This window comes from Lasiodiplodia theobromae (genome assembly GCF_012971845.1).
Source record: "Lasiodiplodia theobromae strain AM2As chromosome Unknown scaffold_5, whole genome shotgun sequence".
Taxonomy (NCBI): domain Eukaryota; kingdom Fungi; phylum Ascomycota; class Dothideomycetes; order Botryosphaeriales; family Botryosphaeriaceae; genus Lasiodiplodia; species Lasiodiplodia theobromae.
In genome coordinates this window covers 945,044-968,583 of record NW_023336541.1, presented here as the reverse complement: position 1 = coordinate 968,583, position 23,540 = coordinate 945,044, and the positions used below count along the sequence as shown (strand labels likewise).

Sequence of the window (23,540 nt, the reverse complement as noted above, 5' to 3'; positions counted from 1 at the left end):
CAACCTCGTCACCCTCGACACTACAACCATGAGTGACGCACTTGCCACACGTCCCTCCAAGCGGCCCCGCATCTCGTATGGCGAAGGCCAAGACGACGACGACGCAACGTCAACCCCCGCCAGCAACACCCAACATGACAACATCAGTGACATGACCGAAGCGGAGCCCGCGCGCATTGGCAGCAACAGGCGCCGCACCTGCGGCTGGGCCGACCTCCCTGGAGAACTTCGCAACCAGATATACGAGCTCTGCCTCGTGCCATCGACCTCTCCAATCGGCGTTCGCTCCGTCGAACGCAAGGGAATGAAGAACAGACTGAAGTGGATGGAAATGCGCCGCCAATCGCCGACAGATTCGAGATGGCCAGAACTGCGGAAACTCCGTCCCACATTAAACCTTCTGCGTATCAACAAAGCTACCTATGCCGAAGGCAGCACCTACCTCTACTCAAATGAGTTCTACTTCTTCACGTCGAAGGACCTCTCCATCTTCCTCAAACACATGTCAGCGGCACAGAAGCTCGTACTTCGGAACATTTCCCTGGAGATTCCATCGCTGGAAGACGCTATTAGCATGGGATGCGGCCTCGGGATTCATGAGCAGAGCAACTTCATCCTGTCCGGGCTTCAACGGCTTGAGGGGGCGATAAACCTGAAGACGCTGCAGCTGATCTTGGTTGACAGCCTGTGGAGCGTGAGGTTAGCATCGGAATGGAGTCTGGAATGGCTTGCAGCGGAGGTGTACAAGAAAGCTCACCGTTGGCTGCAAGCAATCAGTGCTCAGAAAGGCAGCAGTGAAAAGGCCGTGGATCTAATTAACGTCAAAGGCATTTCCAGACCTTTGTATTCAAGCGATAGTAAATTGTGGCGTTACCTTTACAAGGGATTCGCGGAGTCGAATTCTGAAGATACCTCATTGCTGCGGAAAGAGCTGGTGAAGCGCATGCAGTGAGTAAGACAAGGACAGTGAACGCGGTCGGATCACACGGGACCAAGGAACGACTCTTTCCTTGGCTACTTGGCGGTTACATCAATGATCGGTTCCACGAAATCAATTTCTAGCATAATGCTAATAGAGATAACGACGCGCGGGTTGTGGAAGCGGCTACACTCCTATGCCATGGGTTATTGCAGGAGTGCGTACATAGAAATAATGAAATCATTGTGAATTGGAAAAGCAAACTGAAATGTACCACCTGTACTCTATTTTCCATGCCCAGTGAAGCTATCCTCGTTTGATGCCTCTTCTTAGTTTACATGGTCACGTCCCCTAGGGCATTTCGGCTACCCGCATGTATTTGACCTCCTTCGCCACGCCAGAGGAACCAATCTTGTAGCAGCCGCCACCAATATCCCAACCAACCTCAAATACCAAAGTCCAATGGCCGCCCTCGAATGTGCAGCTCAGAAGTCCAGGTCATGGTTGCCCATACCGAAGCCTGCCGTGTAGTATCTCGAGTTTCAGATGCTCCGTCGGTGTAAACGTGTTGTGCATCTCCGGTGCCATTGCTCGCCTTTGCCCGCTCGATATCGTGGATTTCGTGATGCTTGTCCGCCCTCGTAGCGACGTTGCCAATGACTTTGTCCAACTTCAGGATCCGCCACGGCCCCGGAAGATTGCAGCTGTAAACTGTCCCATCCACTCTTCTTTTCTTTTCCTTTTTTTTCAAGCACATACCGGAGCGGCATTCTGAACTTTTCATGGTCTCGAAACCACCTACGGTCGTTTGGACGGGGAAACAGCTCCGTGGAAAGAGTATTTTTGGCTCGACAATATCACGATACAACTTCCCGACCGAAGGGATGCGATCTACACCGTACAATCGGGCTCTGACCGGCCATCCACTTCGGTGCTCCCAGTCGCAGCACGGCCAGCAACGATCGCCCGCTGGACCTGCCGCTGCATGCATCCAAGCCGTTTAGCTAATCAATTGTTATTGCTATTGCTAAAAACATTTACCGTGTCTCTTGGCTGTTCCTTCGACACTAAATGGGGTATTGCGGCCAACGGCTAGCGTGAATTTGTTTTTGTCTCATACCATGGGTAGTTGAAGCTATCGTCCGGATGCAAATGTAGCAATAATAATTATACATTTACATCCGGACGATAGCTTCAACTACCTATATATGTTTCTTTTAATCGTGGACTCAAAAGTCTACTTACCACCAACGTATTACTTCTAATAGCGTAAGTATAAGTAAGCTAACAGCGGCGCGAAAATACATTCAGGTCACTACTTATAAGTAATATTATAAGGGGGAGTCAAGATCTGGATTTGGGGAAACGAATTCCCGGAATTGGGGAGTCAAATTTGTGGAAGCCTACTATGAAAACTGATTCTTGTCGATGATACGCCTAGGAAAGGTACTGCATCAGCCGCTCGTGGAGTATCGAAGTGCTGCGAGAGTCTATGCCTATAATGTGACCATCTTCCAGGCGTAGTGAAATGTCAATCATTTTCACAGCCTCTTCCTTGCTGCCTTTCTGCCTAACCAGTTCCTCCAGCCAGAGGTAAGCATCCTCATAGAATTTCGAAGGAAAATCCTCCTTGTACTCCATATCCGAGTCAGCCTCCTCCTCCGTACATAAGTCAGCCTCCTCTCCCGTATACCGCTCATACGATTTCGCGTCAAAGTGCAGGTGGAGGTGCTTCATATTTGTCGTTCCAATCAGAGCTGTAAAAGCGGGCCGAAGATAATGGAGGTACTCGAACTCCTCATCTTTGCGCGCGTTCCAAAATGGAGGATTCTCAAAGTCGAATGTTATATCCCGAATCCATGATTTAGACTTTGCGGAAAGGCTGCTAAGGAAGGTAAAAAGCGTGTCCGGATCAGTTAAGTAGAACTTGTTTGCGTACAAGATAGGGCGGCCTTCGACATAGATCGCCTTATTAACAAGTAGTAATTTCGGGTTGAGGCCAAGTGGATAGTCCTCATCGAGAACAACCACAAGCTTTCTTTTCCTCTGACGTATAGTAAGGTGCACCTGCTCGTCCGTTGTCAGGGTGAGATTATAGATCTCATTGCGAATCTCGGCAGGTAGATCTGCGAAGCGGAAGGGTTGAAGGCCACTAGGACCATCGCGCGCGATGCCAACTTCGGTGGAGACGCGAGGCCGCAGGTTGTATCGCTTCGTGGGTCTGTCTGTCATCGCCGTGGCGCTGTGGGGTGTAGAGAATCAGTGTTGGTAAGGTAGAAGAAAATGAATGTGTGGTGGTCTTTAAAAGCCCATCGGTGATGCTAGTCCAAAATGGAATTTCCCAACCTTGGGACGACAGTGGCGCTTTTTGGACTTGCGCCGCCGCTAGGTCTAAAATGCCATCCATGGCACAGGCGGCGAGAAACTGCGTTCACGAGGATGGTCGGAGGCATAAGTTTTGTTAGCGCGGTGCTAGGGACCTGGGAACCACACGCAAATTTACTAACTGTTTTCTCCGGTAATCAGTCTACCTAAGCACACAACTAATCACACAGGATTTTCGTCAGCCACCATGAAGGAAACTCCTTCGCCTTCGCCTCCTCCTGCTGCCCGTAGCAAGCATCTTACACGCGATGAACGTATGTGGTGCCTCACGCGGCGCGCACACACAAATATGACCTACGAGCAGATAATGATGTTTGACACCTGCTTTATCTAGTTTTATCAAGCAAACAAGCTCGAACTTTATAATCCCTTCACTTCTTCTCCTTCTCCTTCTTTTAATTCTCCTTCTTCTTCACCTAGGTGTAAGCCTATCTACCTTTCTTTCTCACATATCGCCTCACAAAGCTTCTTCCAGTCTCCAACGCCATCTTCCTCGACTCCACACCTATGAGCAGTAAACGCTCCAAGCAGCCATGCATCTCTTGCGCGAGAGGCAATGATGGAAATTTCCATACAGTGCACGCCTCCGCCAACGACAACCAACAAGATAACACCCACAATCCGATCACAGCCATCCCGGCGCATGTAGACAACAGACAGCGCGTGATACGCCAAAATCGCAACATCTTCCGATTTGGGGATCTACCAGGCGAACTGAGGAATAGGATATACCACCTATGCTTGGCAGCGGACGCTACGATCTACCTCACTCTATGGTACGACAAAATAGAAAGGCATGGAGTTCGCCAGTCGCACGATTACCCAGGTGCCAATCCTGTTCTTCTTATTCCAAATCTTCTCCGGGTTAATAAGGCGATCTATACCGAAGGCGGCCCAATTCTCTACGCAAACAAGTTTCACTTTGAGGAGTCTAACTGCCTCTTCATCTTCTTCGCCAATATGTCAGCAACAGCGAAGTCTTGGGTTCAGGAGCTGACGTTCAAGCTTCGGGACCCCGACGAGTCCTGGAGTAGCTCAGACGATGGGCTGTGTGCATATTGCGACCACGCACCTAGATTCGGTATCCTACTGCCCGCTTTTACAACATTGATTGAAGCGCCAAATCTTAAACAGCTCCACCTCCACATCCACCTCATTTTCGGCTACACTCGCGACTAGAGTTTCTATTCATTCGCGATAAGGCTGTTCTCATTGTCCCACTTATGGCTAGAAGCGCGTACTAGACAAAAGGGAAGCCAGGAAGAGGCTGTGGAACTGATCGATCTTGAGATATTTGTCGGTAGTGGGTCCTCTGGGGACGTCTACGACAATGATTGGGCAACTTGCGAGCTGCGCAAGGAATTGGTGGAGAATCTGTGTTTGAAATGAGCGAAAATGAGCAAAGTGCCAACCAGGAAAACGACGCGAATCCGATTTCAGGAGTGGGTGGAGATTGATGTTGGCACTTACAAGCCTGGCCCCCTTGTCATGGCAATGGAGATCCACTACATGTGAGGAGCCGGGGTGTTTAGTAAGATTTTATGATAAAGTAGAAACTAGAAAGCAGGTACCCTGGAGAAGTTTTTACATCGCCAGTTTCTTACTGCTACAAAACACCACAGAGAATAGAGGAGAATAACATAGAATATCTCCGATGTTTCACGGGTTTGTAGGCCTTCCGCTGAACCAATGAATGACATCCTTCCTGGCGGCAAATTCCATTTTGGGACTAGCGTCACAAACGGAGCTTTTGAAGGCCACCCGTTTGCTTTCCTCTTCTTCTACCTTGCCAACACTCACCATCTGCGCCCCACAAAGTCACGACAATGACAGGTGCCAGAGAGCTCACGAAGCGGTACAACTTGCGGCCTCGTCCCCCCGACGCGGCAACCGATGCCGAGCATCTCCAGACCACAGCGCCCGCCGCCACCAACGGGAACCACCACAGCAACAATGGCGGCGCAACAGAAGCCAATTCCACAGACGCCCACATGAGCAAGCATATCCAGAGGAACAAACGCAACATCTTCCGTTTCGCCGATCTCCCGGCCGAGATTCGCAACGAGATCTACAACCTGAGCCTCAAAACGGATTTCCCAATCGCTCTCTGCACTTTCGACTCGCTCATCAACGGAGAGCATAAGCTCAGGCAGAAAATATACTCAGATGGGTGAAAGACTGGCCTCACACCGAATCTCCTCCTCCTCAACAAAGCTACATACGTTGAAGCCGGAGCAATTCTTTACAGCAATCATTTCTGCATCCATAGTCCAAAGGCCCTCTTCGTCTTCCTCAGCTCTCATTCCTCAACCCCCAAGGGATGGTTACAGGAGTTGACCTTCTCGTACTGGGCCAGCTCACCACCATACTTCCACGGGTTCCCTCCATACGATCAAGGCACAGAGGGACGTGCTTTCCTACTTCCCGCACTCACGGCTCTCAATGGAGCAGCCAACTTGAAGAACTTTCACTTGGAATTTTCCATTGAGAGGATTCAAAATCAATACTGGACTTCGAGGAGGACTGCAATGCGCCTTTACAGTTTCATGCACTTTTGGCTACATGCTCTCAGCAAGGAGAAGAGTAGCATCTCACGGGCTGTAGAGCTGATTGACGTCAAGATCGTCGATTTGTCTTACGATGAATTCAAAGCCAGGGATGACCAGTGGAGCTTTCCGGGATATGCAAAGCACGTGGACAAGAGTGGTCTCAGAACTTCGATGCTGCGTGAGCATTTGGTGCAGTGCATGGATGGTCGGCTCACACGGCAGATGTTGTCTGAACTTGATCCTATTAGACCTGAGAGGGATCTAATCTTCCACGACAGTGTTTGACGTTAATGGGCTATAGGGATGAAGGTGCCTACAGACGGGTAGCTAGAGCACCCGCGCTCTCTTTTACTTTATCGAAGATGATAGTAGCTTGCAAGCTAGTTGACAGCACAAATCAAGGTCTTTACCTAGCATTTTTCCATTTCTTTACCTCCGTGACTGAGTTGAGCATCAAAACAAGCCCACGTAGGTGCCCAAAAGAAATGATCCTCCGCAATTATCTTCGAGAGCAACAGCACTCGACTTACGTAAGTAGCTGAAGCTATCATCCGGACGTAGATGTATATTTAATAATTCTACATCTACGTCCGGATGATAGCTTCAGCTACCTACGTAACGAGCTTAAATGCCCACAAGATTACTCCCGATGACCCGAATCTTTGAGCACCCACTATGAGCCCAAACCTCATGCCTCCTTCACTTCCTCTCCTTCTCCTTCTCCTTCCCATCCTCCTTCTTCTCCGCCTGCTCCGTACCGTCCACGAACAGCGTCTCCTGCGCGCTCCACAACTCGCTGTACAACCCGCCCGTATCCACCAACTTATCATGCGTCCCCTGCTCGACGACTTTTCCATCCTTGAGCACGATGATCAAATCGCTATCATAAATCGTCCTGAGGCGGTGCGCGACGAACACGCTGGTCCGCTTCTTCTCCCTGATGACGCTATTGATATTTTGCAGCAAGGCCTGCTCGGTATGCGTGTCGAGCGCACTCGTCGCCTCGTCGAAGAACAGCAGCGGCGGGTCCTTCAGGATCAGCCTGCTGACGGCGAGGCGCTGTTTCTCGCCGCCCGAAATCATCATTCCGCGCTCGCCGACGGTCGTCTCGTAGCCGTCGGGGAACTTCGCGATGACCTCGTCGAGCTTCGCGCGGCGAGCAGCAGCGCGGACATCGTCGTCCGACGCGTCGACGTTGCCGTAGCGGATGTTGTGCATGATGGAGGCGTTGAAGAGCGGGGTGTCCTGAGGCACGACGCCGACGGCGCGGCGGAGCGAGTCGATCTGAACGTCGCGCACGTCCTGGCCGTCGATGGTGATGCGGCCTTCTTGCACGTCGTAGGAGCGGAAGAGCAGGCGCAGGATGGTCGACTTGCCGCAGCCGGAGGGGCCGACGATCGAAACCTTCTTGCCGGCCGGGATGGTCAGGTTCAGGTCCTTCAGGATGGGGCGGTCGGGGCGGTAGCCGAAGGTGACGTTCTCGAAGCGGATGGTGGCGCCGGCGCCGGAGGGGGAGAGGGCGAGGGGCTTCGCGTTGGGCGCGTCCTTGACTGCGACGTTGACCTTCTGCAGGTTGAAGAGCGTTTCCATGTCGAGCAGCGACTGGCGCAGCTCGCGGTAGACGGAGCCGAGGAAGTTGAGAGGCACCGAGAGCTGGAAGACGAGCTGGTTGACCATGACCAGGTCGCCGACTGTGAGGTTGCCCGTCGCTACGCCATTGGCTGCCAGGTACATCATGGCCGTCAGCGCCGAGGAGAAGATGATGTTCTGACCAGAGTTGAGGAAGGCGAGCGAGGTGGCGACCTTGATGGAGGCTTGTTCGTAGGACTGGAGGGCCTTGTCGTAGCGCTTGACCTCGAATTTCTCATTGTTGAAGTACTGCGAACGTTAGAGAGGGGATGCAGGGGTGAGCAACTACACTACCTTCACAGCCTCGTAGTTGATCAGCGAGTCAACAGCGACGGTAGCAGCCCTGTTGTCAGCAGCATTGGCCTGCTTCCGGAACTTTGTTCTCCAGGAGGTGGTGGTAATGGTGAACGCGGTGTATGCAACCATGGTGGCGGCGGTGATGGCCGCAAATTTGGCACCATATTGATAGGTCTGACCTGCATTAGAAGTTTGTCGATATAGGGATGCTTATACGACGTACGAGGATACCGCAAACCATAGAGATCTCGAGAGCCGTGGGGAGGATGTGGAAGACCATAGAGGTAAGAAGGAAGCTGATGCCCTTGGTACCGCGGTCAATGGCTCTAGTCAAGCCTCCAGTTTGGCGAGAAAGGTGAAAGTTCAGGTCAAGCTTCAAAAGGTGCTCATAGACACTGCAAGCGACTCGGCGGATGGCTTTCTGGGCAACACTGGCGAAGACGGCGTTACGGAGTTCTTGGAAAAGAGTGGCACCCATACGGGTCACGCCGTCTAGGGAGGGCTTTAGCATGCGCATTGCCGGGCAGGACAATATGCTTACACGCAATGATCATAGACCCAGCAACGGTGGTGGCGGTGCCCCCAAGGGCCGCGAAATCAATATTCATGGCGTCTACAATGCTCTTGAAATAGAAAGGAACTTGCACGTTCAAGACCTGAGAATATCCTATGAGCAAAGAAATGAGGGGCAGGAAGAGACAGTATATCACCTTTGCACCGACGAGCAGAGCTACCGAGAGGCCGACCCGCAGCCTGGTTCCGAGATTGTCCTTGGTCCATGTTAACGCGCCGCCAAGCACCCGGCGTCTGCCAGCCTACCTTCGGCCACAAGTAGCGCGACATCTCCTTCATGATGGCCCAGTCTGCCTTGCGTTGCTCCTTGTTCGACACCGTCTTTTCTGCCAGCAGCGGGTCATTCTTGACGCCTGAACCCGGCACCGCCGGCGCTGCCTTCTGTACCACCTCGGGCTTCAGAACCGTTTGCGCGCCTTCAACCTTCTTCGCGCCATTGGCTTCGAGTGTTTGTATTCTGGGATCATCTTTGCGATGGCGCGGAGCAGTTGCGAAGACGCGCACATACGGCGAGAGGGGCGAGAGAGAGCGACGGGGAAGTGTCGGAGGGCAGCGCTGCGGGGCGCTCGTGTGCGACGCGTGGAAGGAATGGCAGCGCGGGGCAGAGCAGGCGCTCCGCAGGAGCTGTCGAGTTAGCATCGGTGGTGGCTCTCAATGGCGCCGATGCGCCATGCCTGGGGGTGCGCAATTGACGGGGAAGTGAGGCGGGAGGAGGAGGAGGAGTTGCGCGGTTTAAAGGCGCGGGGCCAAACATCAAGGTGCAGCACGCAACGGCGGGCCGCACAGGCGTCAGTTTGCTTGGCGAGCACAAGCCCGTCGGCATCAAAGCTCGCGCGACATCATCGCATATTCCCGCCCACGCTCCCCCGACCCGCCCGATAAAACCATGCGCGCCCTTTCCGCGAGCTCCAGCTGGGGCTCCCGCGCCGTCTGCCGCTCGTGCCGCTCGCGCGTCACGACCCCGCTGGTCCGCCGCCGCGCCATCCACATCAGCGAGGCGCCGTCGTCGTCAACGCCCAGTTTCGACCAGGACGTCTCCTCCGCCGCAGCCAGCTCCACTCCGGGTACCGCGCGCCCCTGCCCGCCCACTCAATGGCTCGGATCACGTGTTAATTGGTGCCGCAGACGCCCGCTTCGAGGTCATTGGCTCGCCCTACTCGCTATTGTCCGTGTCGCTGTCGGCTTCGCAAAACCTGTACACCCGCCGCGGCACCCTCGTCGCCGTCAACGGCAAGGTCGAGAATGCCGTCTCTAGCCTGTCCATCCTCGAGCCCTTCCGCCGCGCGCCGCTGGGCATTCCGTTCCTCTACCAGAAATTCTCCGCGACGAGCCCGATTACCGCTTTGATCTCCTCCAAGTCGCCCGTCACAAGTTTCGCTGTCGTACATCTGGATGGCCGCCTGGATTGGCTAGTTGCGCAGAGGCAGGCTTTGTTGGCATGGACCGGTCACGCGCTTTCTGTGAGGCCGCGCGTGAACACGAAGATGGTAGGTTGCGCCGGGGTGTTAATTCGGGGAAGAGATGCTAATTAATAAAGAGCTTGGCGCACTGGGGTAACTCTCACGTCACCGGCAGAGGTCTGTTGGCTCTGGTCGGCAAGGGTCAGATCTATCAGGTTCACCTCAAGGCTGGCGAGGAATACGTCGTGCACCCGAGGTATGTTAAGGCATCATTCTGTTGTCCGATTGCTCTTCTAACAGGGTCAAGCAATGTCCTTGCATACACCATGACTACGAACCCGCCGCTTCCCTACCGTTTCAAGTCGACTTCCCTCCGATTCCAGGTCCCCAGTTTGACCGGACTCTTCCCGAACACGAAATTCTTCGAGGATATGAGGAAAACGCAGGCGTTCAAGACTTTGGCCCAATTCCTCTTCACACTCCGCACTTGGACAAGGAGAACGATATGGGGTGATAGGGTATGTCATACACTTTTCTACAGCTAACAATACATGCCTAACACTGTCTGTACAGTTGTTCCTCCAATTCCGCGGTCCCTCCACCATTCTCATCCAATCACGAGCCGGCCGTTTGACCGATTCCCTTACGACACGTGACGTGAACGAGATCGCAGATGTCCCCGCAGGAGCCGTGCAGGAGGCTGTCAATTTGGATTTGCGGAAAGAAAGCGGCCACGGGTCGACTACTACGACTGCTGAAGAGGCGGAGGCACCGAAGGAGAAGTTGACATACGCGCAGGCGGGCTCGGATGGAAAGTTTAAGATTGGTGAACAATCGGAGAGCAAGAGTGCATAAATGCAAGCATGGCGTTGGAGAGAGGAAACAGCTTATTGTGTATAACATCTGTGGGAGATAAGACCATTGAACCGTTTGAAGAAAAAATCGAGGACAAGTTTCGTGTAGGGATGGTTATTTTAAAGAGTGCGTTGCAGTAGGTATTCCCAGCTCCGTCCCACCTGAGATACAACCCTATGTAGGCATTTGATGACAATGCCTGGTAGATGTACAATTTTACAGTCCCCTCTTGCAGCCGATGGCTAGTGTGGATTCGTTTTTTGCTCGTGTCATGGGTAGTTGAAGCTATTGTCCGGACGGACGAAAATGTCGAATTTTTAATTCTACATACACGTCCGGACGATAGCTTCAGCTACCCACATATGTTATTTTTTTTAAGGTAGAGCTGGGGAGCCCTGCTATTCTTCGCGCTAGCCATCGGCTGCGAGAGGGGGCTATATTTTGAAAGAGATATATTTCAACTACTCACATCAAGAAGGGATACAGGAAGGAATACTACCAGCAACAACCACCACTCCCATTCTATCACTCTTGTACCTTCAAGATGCACCTAAATTTGACGACACAAGCAAATCTCCCAGGACTTTCTTGAATTCCCGTGCACTTTCTTTTCTATAGCGAGAATCCCAAACAGTGGTCTCGATCTTTTTGTCGACAAACTCCGCCATCAGTCCATGATTAGTATGAAACCGCGACAGATTGTCACCAAAGCCGAGGATTTCAGCGCCCGCTTTCGGATCATTCCTCATTTCGCCGATCTGCTGCAACCACATACGACAACCCGGTAGACTCAGCAACCAGCGAGCGTGCTCGGCCGGGGGTTTTGATAGGTCAAAGGCGAGCGTCCTGACGAGCTCAACGCGCTTCAGGTTGGGGCAGGTGCTAAGGGCGCGAAACGCAACCGAAATGGTAGCCTCCCCCCACAACCCGGGTCTAAACCAGTCGACGATCTCGATGTTCCGGATCCAGGCCCTTGCTCTTGGCGACAGCCTTACCAAAAAGTCCGGGAGCAGTGTTGCGGTTTGGAAGCAGAATACGTTTTGTGCCCAGAGCGTGGATGCCGCTTCGTTGTACATGCGCGAATTCACGTACAAGACGCTCGTGTCCAGTATTTCCGGTTTTTGCTTCTCGAGGTGGTGTTTGACGACCGTGGTCGGGGTGGTAGGGAATGCCTCGATGGTGGCCTGTTTTGGTGCAGGCTTTGTGGCATATGTCCAACATTGGGTCCCCTGTTTGAAGTGAAGCTCCGAGTCTTCTACGACAAGGAGATCGTAGATATGGTTGCGGATTTCGCTTGGGAGCTCCCAGAAGGGAAACGCTTTATTTGAGTCCTGCTGGTAGGTTTGTTGCGGGGATACCATCATACTCTTCATTCCACCGCTCAGAGTCATGCTGACATCAGAAGCCTCGTGGGACAAGCGAGCTCTTTTCATGGGAAGACCGCTTTCGTGTGGGGATGTCGTATTATCCATGGACGAACGAGTCCGCTTGGCAAGACGACCACTTTCGTGAGTATACGTCATTTTTTCTAGTGGAATTGGAGTGGAGATTGGAGAAATGTCTCTTTGTGTAGTTCGAGGATGAGTTGATGATACGACAGCAGTGTGGCTAATACCAAACGGCGGCCAAGTTAAATATACTTTCCGCAGCAGTCAAAAGAGGAATTTTTCCCTGGCAATGCCTCAGACAAAATTCGGGGTATAATACTCTCGCCTGGGCAAAAGTCGAGTCTATTCTCGGGTCTCAGGGTCCAAGGCGTTTTCAGACTCAACTACGAAACTACTCAGTCAAAAGCATGACACCATAATCAGCAACACCCCTATACCACTATGATCTACAGGCAACGCCAGCGTATCCAGGTTCTCGAAGCTTTAACCCTCGCCATACCCCTCTCATGGAGTCGTACACAACGCCTGTTGATATTCTCCATCCAAATTTACAAAATGAAGTGTGGGGCGGGAAGGCAGGCTCTTTCCAACGAGATTTGTGGCCGCATTCGACGGCAGCATGCTCTAATACTAATACTGAGGCTCTCTGACGCGCTGAACAAGGCTTATTGAAACTATACAGAATTGACCGTCAGCGGTTTGACCACGATCAGACTACGTACACAGATGTGAGACTAAACCCAAATAGGTATCCCGTCCCGGTAAATGCTCCCTGCTAGACTTCCATTTCTCTTCATTGACTCTGCTAAAGATCCCTACGTTGGCTGACACTGTTGACAGTCCTACGATATAACTTGCAAGTCCTGGTGCACGTGGTTTTAAGCTCCGTGTCTCTTTCACGTGCCAGATAAGCACGCAGACGAATAACAAAAAAAGAAAAGCGGTAATTCGACCATTCAACCGGCCCTGCATTTACTTTTTTTCACCAGTGGACGAACGGCGATCACCATGGACCTCGCCATCGGTATACTAAAAGACGCCATGCGACGCGGGGGTGCGAACGGGCGTATCGGCAGCCATGATGGTGCGGTGCACCTCATCAACACCACGCATCACGTCATCCGCCCACCCAAACATCCAACCCCCACCTCATAGGCTCTCTCGCCCAAAACTCTGCCATTGACTAGCTGCTCGATGCGATAAGAAAACTGCTCCATGATGCACGCCTGCCGATCCGGCTCCGCTGATTGGGCCATGGAGAATTTTGCGCTGTGCATTGAGTTGAAGCTTGATCGCTTGTTCGGACGGCTGGGATTGCGGGATCAACGCATGGAGAGATACTTAAAAAGGGCCAGAACGTTGGATGCTCATTGAGAAAGAAATTCAGCTCCCCTCAACAACGCACGCATTGCACATCAGGTATCCGAGATGGCTGTGGAGATTTTGGCCCGAGATGGCTCAAGTGGTGAAGCTCTTGCGCCGCCGCTTTCGCAGGCTGTGGGGTACGTTGTTGTGGTAGCGGTTGGGCTGGTCATCGCTTTTGGTAAGTCAAAACCACAGTTCTCCAATTACAAGGCGTAACAGCATCTAATCATTTCGAAGGAATGGTTTTTGTAACCAAGATCTTGAAGAAGACTGTCGGTGAGGATAACGAAAAGACGGAAGTATTCATGACAGCCAATCGTTCTGTAACTCGAGGCCTTACCTCATCAGCTGTCATCTCCGTAAGTTGAGACGGCAAAACATTCAGTTCTACAGATTTGAATTGCTGATTATGCTGCAGTCCTGGTTATGGAGTACCGCCATGCTCGGATCTTCATTGGTCGGGTACCAGTACGGCGTCTCCGGCCCCTTCTGGTTTGCGGCAGGGTGCAGCCCTATGATTGTGTTCTTCGCACTCCTGGGTATTTCTTGCAAAAGAAAGATTCCAGAAGCACACACCCTGCTCGAGATTGTCAGGATTCGTTATGGTGAGGCTCGGTAAGCGAGGAGAGCAGAAGACATCTCACTAACCTTTACAGGAAACATCGCCCACATCGTTTACATGGTACTTTGCCTGTTGAACAACCTGTTTGCTTGCGCAAACATGCTGCTGGGTGCTTCTGCTGTCATCACGGCCATGTAAGCGGTCCTGTATTCTGGCGATGCTACACCGGAACGATGGCTGACGTATCCCAGGACCGGAATGCATGTCATCGCGGCAACCTTCCTTCTTCCGGTCGGTGTCGCGCTCTACACCTTCGTCGGTGGCATCAAAGCAACGTACTTCCCCTAAGATCCTTGGAGTTTCTTCAAGCAGATGCTGATCGAATTGTCCAGCTTCCTGACTGATTACCTCCACACCTTCACCATCCTCATCATTCTCTGCTTCTTCACCGTCAAGGCCTTCACAGTCGAGGAGATAGGCTCTCTCTCCAATCTCTTCGAAATTTTCCAGCAAGCCGGCTTCCGCCATCCGGTCTCAGGAAACCACGATGGCTCGTACTTGACCATGACGTCCAAAGGCGTAAGAACCCCTTCCGACACATGATTCCCTAGCCAAGCATGCAGCTCACGCACAGAAAACCCAGGGCATCCTCTTCGGCATCATCCACATCTGCGCCAACTTCGGCCTCGTCATCGTCAGTCCACCTCTTTCCCCCTCCCCCTCCCCCTCAACCCCCATCAGCTAACACACACACGCCCCCCGCAGATGGACACCAGCTTCTTCATCAAGGCCTTCGCCGCCTCCCCCTCGGCCGTCGTCCCGGGCTACGTAATCGGCGGCATCGCCTACTTCGCCATCCCCTGGGCCGTCGGCACGCTCGCCTCCTCGCTCGTCCTCGGCCTGGAGTCGTCCGCCATCTTCCCCACCTACCCTCGGCGCATGACTTCTGTTGAAGTGTCGAACGGGCTAGTTTTGCCGTACGCCTTCATCCTCGTCGCGGGAAAGGGCGGCGCAGCGTGCATACTGCTGATCACCTTCATGGCCGTGACGTCGACGCTGTCGGCGCAGGTGATCGCCGTGAGCAGTATCCTCGCGTTCGACGTGTACCGGACGTACGTGAACCGCGGGGCGGGCGATGCGGATGTGATTCGGTGGTCGCATTATGGGGTTGTGGGGTTCGCGGTGTTCGCGGCGGCGTTTAGTACGATGTTGCATTATGTTGGGATCGATTTGGGGTGGACGCTGTATATGCTCGGTGAGTGGTGGCCACCGCCTTCTCCCCCCTTCCATCCTCAACCCCCGCCCCTCCTCCCCAAAACGCTAACCCTCCTCCAGGCGTAATAACCTGCCCCGGCATCTTCCCCACCGCCCTCACCATCCTCTGGCGCCAGCAATCACGCGCCGCCGCCATCCTGGCACCCACCCTCGGCATGGCGACCGGCATAGCCGTGTGGCTCGGCACGGCTCACGCTTTCTACGGCGAAGTGTCCATAGCGTCTACCGGCGCGACGCTGCCGTGCATGTACGGCACAGTTGCGGCGACGGTTGCGCCGCTACCGTACTCGCTCGCCATCACCGCACTGACGGGCGGGCAGGGGTGGGAGTGGAGCGAGTTCAGGCGGGAGAAGTTGGCGTTTGAGGTGGAGGTTAGTGGGCGGGATGCGGGGTTGGAGAGGGCGGTGGAGAGGGGGGTGGAGGGAGAAGGGGGAGGCGAGGATGTGGAGGAGGCGAGGAAGAGGTTGAAGAGGTGGGGGAGGATTGCGGCGGGGTGGGCGGCGGCGACATTTTTGGGGCATTGGGTGCTGTGGCCGTTGCCTATGTATGCGGCGAGGTATGTGTTTGGGGAGAAGGTGAGTGGTTTCTTCTTTCTTTTCTGGTGTTGCCGTGAGGTGGGGAGGAGTTGGTGCAGGAGGAAAGGCCCCTGGTTTCGGATGAGCTGACAATAGCATCTGACAGTTCTTCGCGGCGTGGCTCGTCATCGCCATCATTTGGCTGTGGGGGACGCTGCTGGTTGCGGGATTTTACCCGCTAGTTGATGGCCGCGACCAGATTCTAGCAGTGTGGAGGGGTCTTCGATCCGGTTCTGGGAAGTCACACCAGGGTAACGCTGACAACTCGACATCCGCCAGCGATGGTGAAGGCAATGGCTCGGACGGATCGAAGACGACAACGCCGGGAGAGTCCAAGAACGAGAGTTCGTTTGACGTCATCGCGAAGGCTGAGACGATAGGAAAGTAATCAACAACGGAGTTGCAGGGTATCATTTGCAAGCAAGACGACATAACGGCGCAATGGTACTTCCCCGCAGGCCAGGGGTCAACAACAAGATCATCGGTTATCGGGAGCTTGGTGGACGGCAAGCGGAAGAAGGTGGCAGCCATGGAAACCAACGCGGACCGGATTCGGAAGGCTAAGCATTGAACAGCAACCAATGAGATGCTTGAGATGCGGTACCGGTGATCCACTACCGAAAGCTTGACCTCTGGGCCTCCGATCGCAATGATGTCTTCGAACCTGTTAGTAATAAAACACCTTGCCAACGGTTATCGCCAACCCGATAAACTATCTCTGTCAGGCGTCACCACCATGATCTCTACATGACACAACTCCCCCACCACCTTCACCTTCCTCCCATCATAACCACATCCCCCGCACCCCACCATGCCCACCCAAAAACAATCCTCTCGCCACCGTCGGCTCCGGCTGAGCCGGCTTCACTCTGAGCCAAAACGCTGCCGCCCTCTCGCGCTACAACGTCACCGTCATCTCGCCCCCCATCCGCACCGTGCAGTACACAGCGCGCTCCTCGCCTTCTCGGTCGCCCGCGTCTCGTACGCTGCCGGCCCGACGTGCGGCTGGTCGGGGACGATGGTCGGACGAACGTGCAAGAGCAGTCCGGCCGGCAGCGATGGTGAGGGTGGGGAGTTTGATATCCGGTATGATAAGTTATGTATTTCCCCCCGGTTGCGGCTGCGGCGTCCGGGACCTCGGGCACGCCTGGTGCGACCGGCTGCTCGTCCGCATCGGCGGCGGTGGCGGCGGCGCGGTCGGGGATCGAGGCTGCGGATCACGATTCACAAGGCTGAGAAACGTGGAGAAATGGCCTGATAAATTCCATTGTTACTAACCCACCAGCATCCAATACCATAAAAACACCCTCCTCCACGTCCACAATCACTACAAGATGGTGTATCTCTGTGAGGAAGGCGGCATGGGGTAACAAGTTGCATGCTTCTCAAGCGTGCTGCGGAGCGGAATGCCTGCAGGTAGGAACAGCACAATGATAACTATCGCCTTCCTGCTCCACGAAGCCCGAGCAACCGCACAGATTGCAGTGGCCACTTCCATCCGATGGGGCCCCGACAAGTGATTGTTCTCCTTCTTCACCGTCTATGTTCAACTGTTCAGGGTAGGCTGGCGGACTAGGAGAGGCGAGCATCAAGTCATCGCCGAAGGGGTATAGTGAGGCCATGGTGCGATGGTGGATTTCTGTTACTTCTGCTGGGGTCAGAAATGGCTGTCACTGAAAAAGCTGTTCGGAAGCAGACTAGTACCTGTGCGGTAGGTCGTGGTAGATGTTTGACTTGAGGAGTGAGGTTGGATGGTGGTGGTAATACTTGAACTCGAAAATCCTCCGAACACACCACCTTATATGTTGACCTATCTGCCCACCCCCACCCCCCATAAAACCACATATAGAACCTTTCTCCATAGTAAATGACCTTCAATTTCTGGCGCATGACGGGTGTGATGCGGGGATCAAGAAGCGGGGTGCGGGGCTTTCATCTTCATTTGCTAATGTGTGGTCAGCCTTGGTGGGGACTGAGGAACAGAAACCCAGAAGATGACTCTAGATGAAGAATTGTGACGTTTTCTACTTATTCCCGTGAGAATGATTGGATACAATGATAGTTCACCATAGAAACCGGGCGTCGACAAAGCCTCAGCCTTGTGATACAAGTTGCGCCATCCTTCTTTCCGGGCTGACATATCGCGCATCAATATGATAGCTCACTAAGGCTTCAAACTTCTATTCCTTCTGCTTCCTTTCGCAAGGCAAACAAAACAAGACGAATCAGTAGAGAAGAGTATTCCTGCGGGCTGATGGTAAGATTCACGGCGATCTTTTTACGTTTTCGAAACTATGTAATGAGTGTGGTTCCGGTAATCTGGTCGAGTTGTCGTCTTTATTCCCTTTCCTCTTTTCTCTAAGCACTTTCTTAAGATTAGAAAGACACATACAGCTTGTATATGCATTTTCTTTTATTACATGGATGTTCTTTAAAGGAATGCAGAAACCAGAATGGTTACCAAAGGGATTTTTCTCCAAGTCATACTCAAAATTCGAACATATATGAAACTACTCACGCTGGGAGCCAAATCGTTTATATACCATACGCTCCTTCAACCAAGAATAACCGTCGCAAAAGTAGGATTCAGCATCGACCATTTGGTAAGAAACACCCATCCGATGCCTATCCGATATGCCACGCCCGCATCCCATTTGATCATCATAATGTTGATAACCGGGGGTGGCAGAAGCGGTCGCCCATCAGGATCATGCACTGTAACGTCCGAGCCTCCAAGTCTTCTTGGTATATCTCCCCGATCAACTCCCCAACGATCCCTTAACGATTCGTTAGCTAGCTACATATCTCTTCAAGGCAATTTAAGCTTACTTTTTTCCTGGGTAGATAGCCGCATCCATCAACCCCAGCTGCTTGTATCGATACATCATGCGTCCAATCATGTCATTGCCTGGTTTTCCTACTGACAATGCAATACATTGATTCGATATTCTGTCTTGTGCCTGACCAGCGTCCAAGTCAAAGTAGGCTTGGCCTACGATGGAATCGTTTTTGTCGTTAATGTAAAAGCAGCCAAACTCTTTGTTATGTTCATCTGGAATTAGCCCCACTTCGGCCACTGACGTCGTTATGGAAAGCCTTTCGGGCTCAGCGAGACGCGATACCAGCCCTCGGCGGTCGACAGCTTTGCTAGAGGAAGTTCGACGAATTGTGGCACTCTCAAGGTCTTTGAGATAGTCGTGGTATTGTGGCCACTTTTCCTTGAGTACCGATTCCATCTTCTGAAGCGACTGCGGAAACACAAATTTTGTGTGCTCTCGTCGTTCCTCCCAGACGAGCGAAAACGCTGCAAATGCGTATACAGATGGTGCATGGTTGTCATCTTTGAACGGATAATCATGCTTATTTAATTTTCTGTTCCGTTCCCAGGTGACTGCATTCGACACGCGGGAGAGCGAACGTTTGTCACGTCGCATCAAGAGCGCTACAGGGCTGCAGTAGTGCAGAAGCCGATAATCGGTTCTTCCGCAGGCACGTGCCCAGGTCCAGCTCGGTATCTTGGTTTCGTTGTCACTCACACGTGGTGAGCATCCATCTCCAATGCGAAACGTGCGCCAGAGCAAAGCATTTTCGAAATGTGTTCTCGGAAGGCCGTATAGTAGTTCATCCAATGTTCCGTATGTGTGCTCGAAAATTCCAAAGAAAGCGTTGTAGACATCCGTTGCGTGCGAAAAATTGCGCCTATTGTAGTTGTACACGATGCCCTTGTATGCTGAGAACCTGGATCGTGTTCTCAACTCTTCGGCGCCGCTCTTAGACCATGGTATGTGAGGTCCTTCACATTCAGAGTCGGGACCGCATTCCATTTCAACGTGAGTCTCTGCAAAGAGGAGTTTCCGTGGTGATAATAAATATTCCTGGTACGTCCAGCCCCGTTCCCACCACATTTCGCCACGATGTGCAGAGGTAGTAAAGATGCAAGGCGCCAGAACAAGCCCTGAGATTTGCATTCCACCTGGAAAGATAGTTCGCGGCCTGGTATCCAGTCCAAGGAGACCATGATTGGCGTTGGTGCCCGCAACAGCACAAATGGTAACGTATGCTCTAGAATATATCGATCCCATGGCAGTAATCTGGGACATCTTGTGGGAAGACCCATCTTGTATGATACAAAGTCGATCAACCCAAAGGTAGCGAATGCCGAGTTTTGCGCATACAGCTAGTGCATCATCTATCGTTGCCGGTAAAAGCTCCCCACTCAGACTTCCGGGCTCCTGGAGATGTTGGCGGTTTGCGCTGGTAAGCTCAAGCCGATTGGGATGCTCTAGCTCCCCCCACACATAACTGAGCGCCGCGTACTTGCAATCATCTGGGGCTTCGGTAATGCAACCCCTTTTGATATCAATGACCATGAAACCTGCAGGGAGATGCATACGCGAAACTCCATGATGTTGATGGAGCTCGTCATTGTGCTCTTCTGGGTCCCCCTTTTCCAACCATTTTTGGATCCTTTTCCACGATATGGTGCTCCCTGCTGTGCTCATCTCCAGCGCTGATGCTCCCATAGAAGGGTCAGGCTCTCGTTCAAGGAACGAAACATCGCCATTACCGAATGTGTTGTACCGGCCATCGTCATTGCTGGAGAATTCGATCGTAAAGTTGTTCCACCGCCCTGCTTCTATGTCCCGCTCTGTCCGGGGTCTAAGAATGAAACCGATACGGATATCATCCGTTTCTAATTCCCTTTCTAGTTTTTGAATCACTTCAGTCTGGCCAAGATAGCGCATTTCATACGAGTGAATGATGATTTGACAGAAAGCGCACTCTCTTCGTGTAAATCCCCGAGCCAATCGAAACTTGACCACAAGATCCCTTTTTTTATCTTCCAGAGAGATTTTCTGAAGGCCGCAAGTAAACAAGTGCCCAATTCGTAGGTGTTGACACCTAGCGCAAAGTTCGTTGTCGTCGGTCTTGAGTTGATCGCATTTGGAGCAATCACCAAAGAGAAATTCGTCCGCTTTTTCCTTCTCTTCCCAGTCGCGAAAGACTGAAGGCTGGAATTCGCAATTTTTTTCGCTGCACCGGCCATGCTCGTGGTAAGACATGACCGTGTTGGGGTTGTCTTGGTTTTAGGTCCCCGCGATGAGGTGAACTGATGAGCAAAATCGATTCTTATACCGTCGACCGGGTGAACTTCCGCCCGGCTCTACGCGCGGGAGTGGAACCGTCTTTTAGATTTTCTCTACTTTATTGGCTACCGTATGTCCTCCGCACTACGTGTTGAATTGCTCGGCCAATGGAGAAGTGGGGGAGTGGATCTGTGGTGCGGAGATACCGTGCGTGAGCGGTCGGGAGAACATTACCTTAGCGGTCTATTTAGGTGTATAGCTAGCCTTAGTAATGCACTTAGCTCTTATACAATAAAATAAGCGGTTACTAAAAACCATTTAACCTTAACTGTAAGGCGACTTATCACTGGGCCAGCCGTCCAAACGGCATGCAAAATAGTGGGTACGACTGCTGCAATTACAGGCAGTCGCCGGTTGGTTGACTGATGACTGGTAGTGTGCTCTTGCATGTTTGATGATCACTTGTATTATAAGTTGTCAGCTACAGCCTCGATCAGACTCTCATAATGGCGGAGTCGCTGCTCATCTCCAGCTGATCTACAAAGATTTCCACTGTCACGCTCTCGGGCACACCCCACCACTCACTCTCCACCAACATGCACCCAATGGACCCACCAACTCGGCCGGCAAAGCACTGCGTCCACCTACTTACGCTCGCGGCGCCGCCTTCCAAAACGCCACGCACGTCTCCCTCGCCGGCTGCAACACAATATCCGTCTTAAGCCCCGGGTGTCCATCCGTCCGGTTCTCCACCCTCTCAAAGCGCTGCAACAATCTAACAATCGTATACGCCATCTCCGTCAGGGCGAACTGCTGGCCGATGCAGATTCTTGGCCCGCCATTAAACGGAATATACGTCCACGCACGGGGGGTCCACGAGTCCCACCGCTCCGGCGCGAATGAGAGAACAGGCGGAAAGGACTCGGACACGGGGGGGTAGACGTCGGGCCGGCGCTGCATGGTGAGGGTGGAGTAGGCGACGGGCGTGTCGCGGAGGACGCCAATGGGCGAGTTGCCGTCGGGACCGCCGCCGCGGGGCAGGGTCGTGTCGCGGAGGGCGAAGCGGATGTTGAAGGGGACGACGGGGTAGAGGCGGAGGGTCTCGTTGATGGTGTGCTTTGAGGTATGTGTCAGCGCGCGCGCGGGGGGGCTGCATTGTCGCTGCTGATTGGTCGCTTACCTGGAGGTACTTCATGGACTTCAGATGCTCGTAGGTAGGCATGGCCTCGTCGCCCACCACTCTGAGAATCTCTTCCCTCAGTTTCTGCACGACCTTTGGGTGGTTGGAAAGCTCGTAGAAGAGCCAGGACAGGGTGCAGGCGGTGGTGTCTCTGCCGGCCAAGAGGACGGCTGCGAGTTGATCACGGAGAGTGGCGCGATCCCTCGTGTAAGAGGCGAGCGCGTGCAAAAAGGTGTAGCCCTCGTCGTTCTTGGTCCTCTTTTCCAGCTCTTCCGGGGAGAGGCTCAAAGCTCGATCGATGAAGGGCTCGATGAACTCGTTCATGGTCTGGATGTCCTTACGGAACTGCTTACGCGGCAGCAGCCAATTCACGGGCCTGCCAAGGTCAGACGAGCAGCCCGATTTACGGGGGATTCGGCATACCCGCTCTTAGCAATCAATCCCTGCACGTGTTGGACGTCGGCAAACGCCTGGGCGAATTTTGCCTGTGGGTTGTCCAAACTTTCTACGCTGCAGCCAAGCAAGAAATCGGTGGCTGCGTCCAGTGTATATCTATTGTCACCGTCAGAATGAGCGGTCTGACAGGAAATCGGGGCGCATGCCTGAAGAACAGGTCCATGACATCGACAGTCTCGCCATTGCCGCCGAGATGGTCCAGCAGAATGTTGATGTGTCTCTCAAAGACATGGATGTCGCTGAGACGATCCCTGACGAATTGAGGCCGGATCAGCTGGCGCGCATTGTGCCACTTTGGGCCGTCAGTGGTGAAGATGCTGTCGCCCAGGAAATCGTGCCACTCTTGGTTGAAGCGCTCGCCCTTGCCGTAGTCGGCGAACTGCGTGGCCAGGATGGCCTTGATGTTGTCCGGGTCGGCGGTGAAGATGGTACGCACGCCGCCCACGGCGGCTTCGACGGTGTAGGGGTTGGTCGGGTTGCCGGCGGTGCGGAAGAGATCGAGCCAGAAGTCGTAGCTAGCGTTCCCGAGGGTCGCTTTCACGGCCGTGTATACGAGATCCAGACCCAAGGGAAGGTAGGTGGTGCGGACGGGGGCACAGCCACCTAGGGCGCGGAGTCTGGAGGCGGCATTGACGCGGCTGGCGAGCGCGCGCACCAGATAGAGCAGGACGGCGAGGACGGCAAGGGCGACGGGCGACGTGTGGTCGAGCAGCTCCTCGAGCATGATGACGGGTGGTCGGCGGCGGGCAGGACGCAAGGGAGCGGCGATGTGAAGCGACGGGAGCGCATGACGGGCGTGAGCATTCGTGTGGTGTGCGGGAAGTATGTATTGGTTGCTCGACTCCTCGGCCGGAGGTAAGTTGTGCGTCTGAGTCCGTGGAAGACGAGAGGCGCGTCGATCGATCGATACCCCACGCCACGCGGGAAAGCCACAGGAACCAGCCGTTGCGGGGTAAAACAGCCACAAAAAAGTAAATGCGTACTGTTACATAACATGCTATTTGAATTTCCAAACTGTGCTTCTACTATCCACTTATATGCAATC

At 53.3% G+C, this 23,540-nt stretch overlaps 8 protein-coding genes across 8 annotated transcripts; 4 read left to right on the top strand and 4 right to left on the bottom strand.

The window, feature by feature from the left end:
• Positions 1-28: 28 nt before the first annotated feature.
• On the top strand, positions 29-952 carry LTHEOB_2144 (Short-chain dehydrogenase reductase sdr protein; the record flags this gene model as incomplete). Its single annotated transcript, XM_035510924.1, has 1 exon — positions 29-952. The coding sequence occupies one exon, from the start codon at positions 29-31 to the stop codon at positions 950-952; it is 924 nt and encodes a 307-aa protein (XP_035365084.1).
• A 1,404-nt stretch (positions 953-2,356) lies between these two features.
• Positions 2,357-3,151, bottom strand: LTHEOB_2143 (Hydrolase; the record flags this gene model as incomplete). The annotated part of the gene is made up of 1 exon (XM_035510923.1): positions 2,357-3,151. One exon carries the CDS (start codon positions 3,149-3,151, stop codon positions 2,357-2,359), a length of 795 nt encoding a protein of 264 aa, XP_035365083.1.
• Positions 3,152-5,130: 1,979 nt separating this feature from the next.
• Positions 5,131-6,138, top strand: LTHEOB_2142 (Short-chain dehydrogenase reductase sdr protein; the record flags this gene model as incomplete). The annotated part of the gene is made up of 2 exons (XM_035510922.1): positions 5,131-5,474; positions 5,574-6,138. 2 exons carry the CDS (start codon positions 5,131-5,133, stop codon positions 6,136-6,138), a joined length of 909 nt encoding a protein of 302 aa, XP_035365082.1.
• A 414-nt stretch (positions 6,139-6,552) lies between these two features.
• Positions 6,553-8,991, bottom strand: LTHEOB_2141 (ABC transporter protein; the record flags this gene model as incomplete). Its single annotated transcript, XM_035510921.1, has 6 exons — positions 6,553-7,731; positions 7,777-7,953; positions 8,003-8,271; positions 8,321-8,435; positions 8,490-8,549; positions 8,599-8,991. 6 exons carry the CDS (start codon positions 8,989-8,991, stop codon positions 6,553-6,555), a joined length of 2,193 nt encoding a protein of 730 aa, XP_035365081.1.
• Positions 8,992-9,238: 247 nt separating this feature from the next.
• LTHEOB_2140 (Mitochondrial protein) lies at positions 9,239-10,607 on the top strand (the record flags this gene model as incomplete). The annotated part of the gene is made up of 5 exons (XM_035510920.1): positions 9,239-9,416; positions 9,478-9,839; positions 9,890-10,008; positions 10,060-10,270; positions 10,326-10,607. The coding sequence occupies 5 exons, from the start codon at positions 9,239-9,241 to the stop codon at positions 10,605-10,607; spliced, it is 1,152 nt and encodes a 383-aa protein (XP_035365080.1).
• Positions 10,608-11,146: 539 nt separating this feature from the next.
• LTHEOB_2139 (Hydrolase) lies at positions 11,147-12,130 on the bottom strand (the record flags this gene model as incomplete). Its single annotated transcript, XM_035510918.1, has 1 exon — positions 11,147-12,130. The coding sequence occupies one exon, from the start codon at positions 12,128-12,130 to the stop codon at positions 11,147-11,149; it is 984 nt and encodes a 327-aa protein (XP_035365079.1).
• A 1,293-nt stretch (positions 12,131-13,423) lies between these two features.
• LTHEOB_2138 (Urea active transporter) lies at positions 13,424-16,160 on the top strand (the record flags this gene model as incomplete). Its single annotated transcript, XM_035510917.1, has 10 exons — positions 13,424-13,538; positions 13,598-13,719; positions 13,779-13,965; positions 14,017-14,116; positions 14,174-14,257; positions 14,315-14,501; positions 14,566-14,616; positions 14,688-15,177; positions 15,258-15,772; positions 15,879-16,160. The coding sequence occupies 10 exons, from the start codon at positions 13,424-13,426 to the stop codon at positions 16,158-16,160; spliced, it is 2,133 nt and encodes a 710-aa protein (XP_035365078.1).
• Positions 16,161-21,507: 5,347 nt separating this feature from the next.
• LTHEOB_2137 (Cytochrome P450) lies at positions 21,508-23,219 on the bottom strand (the record flags this gene model as incomplete). Its single annotated transcript, XM_035510916.1, has 4 exons — positions 21,508-21,975; positions 22,040-22,415; positions 22,463-22,524; positions 22,602-23,219. 4 exons carry the CDS (start codon positions 23,217-23,219, stop codon positions 21,508-21,510), a joined length of 1,524 nt encoding a protein of 507 aa, XP_035365077.1.
• Positions 23,220-23,540: the final 321 nt, after the last annotated feature.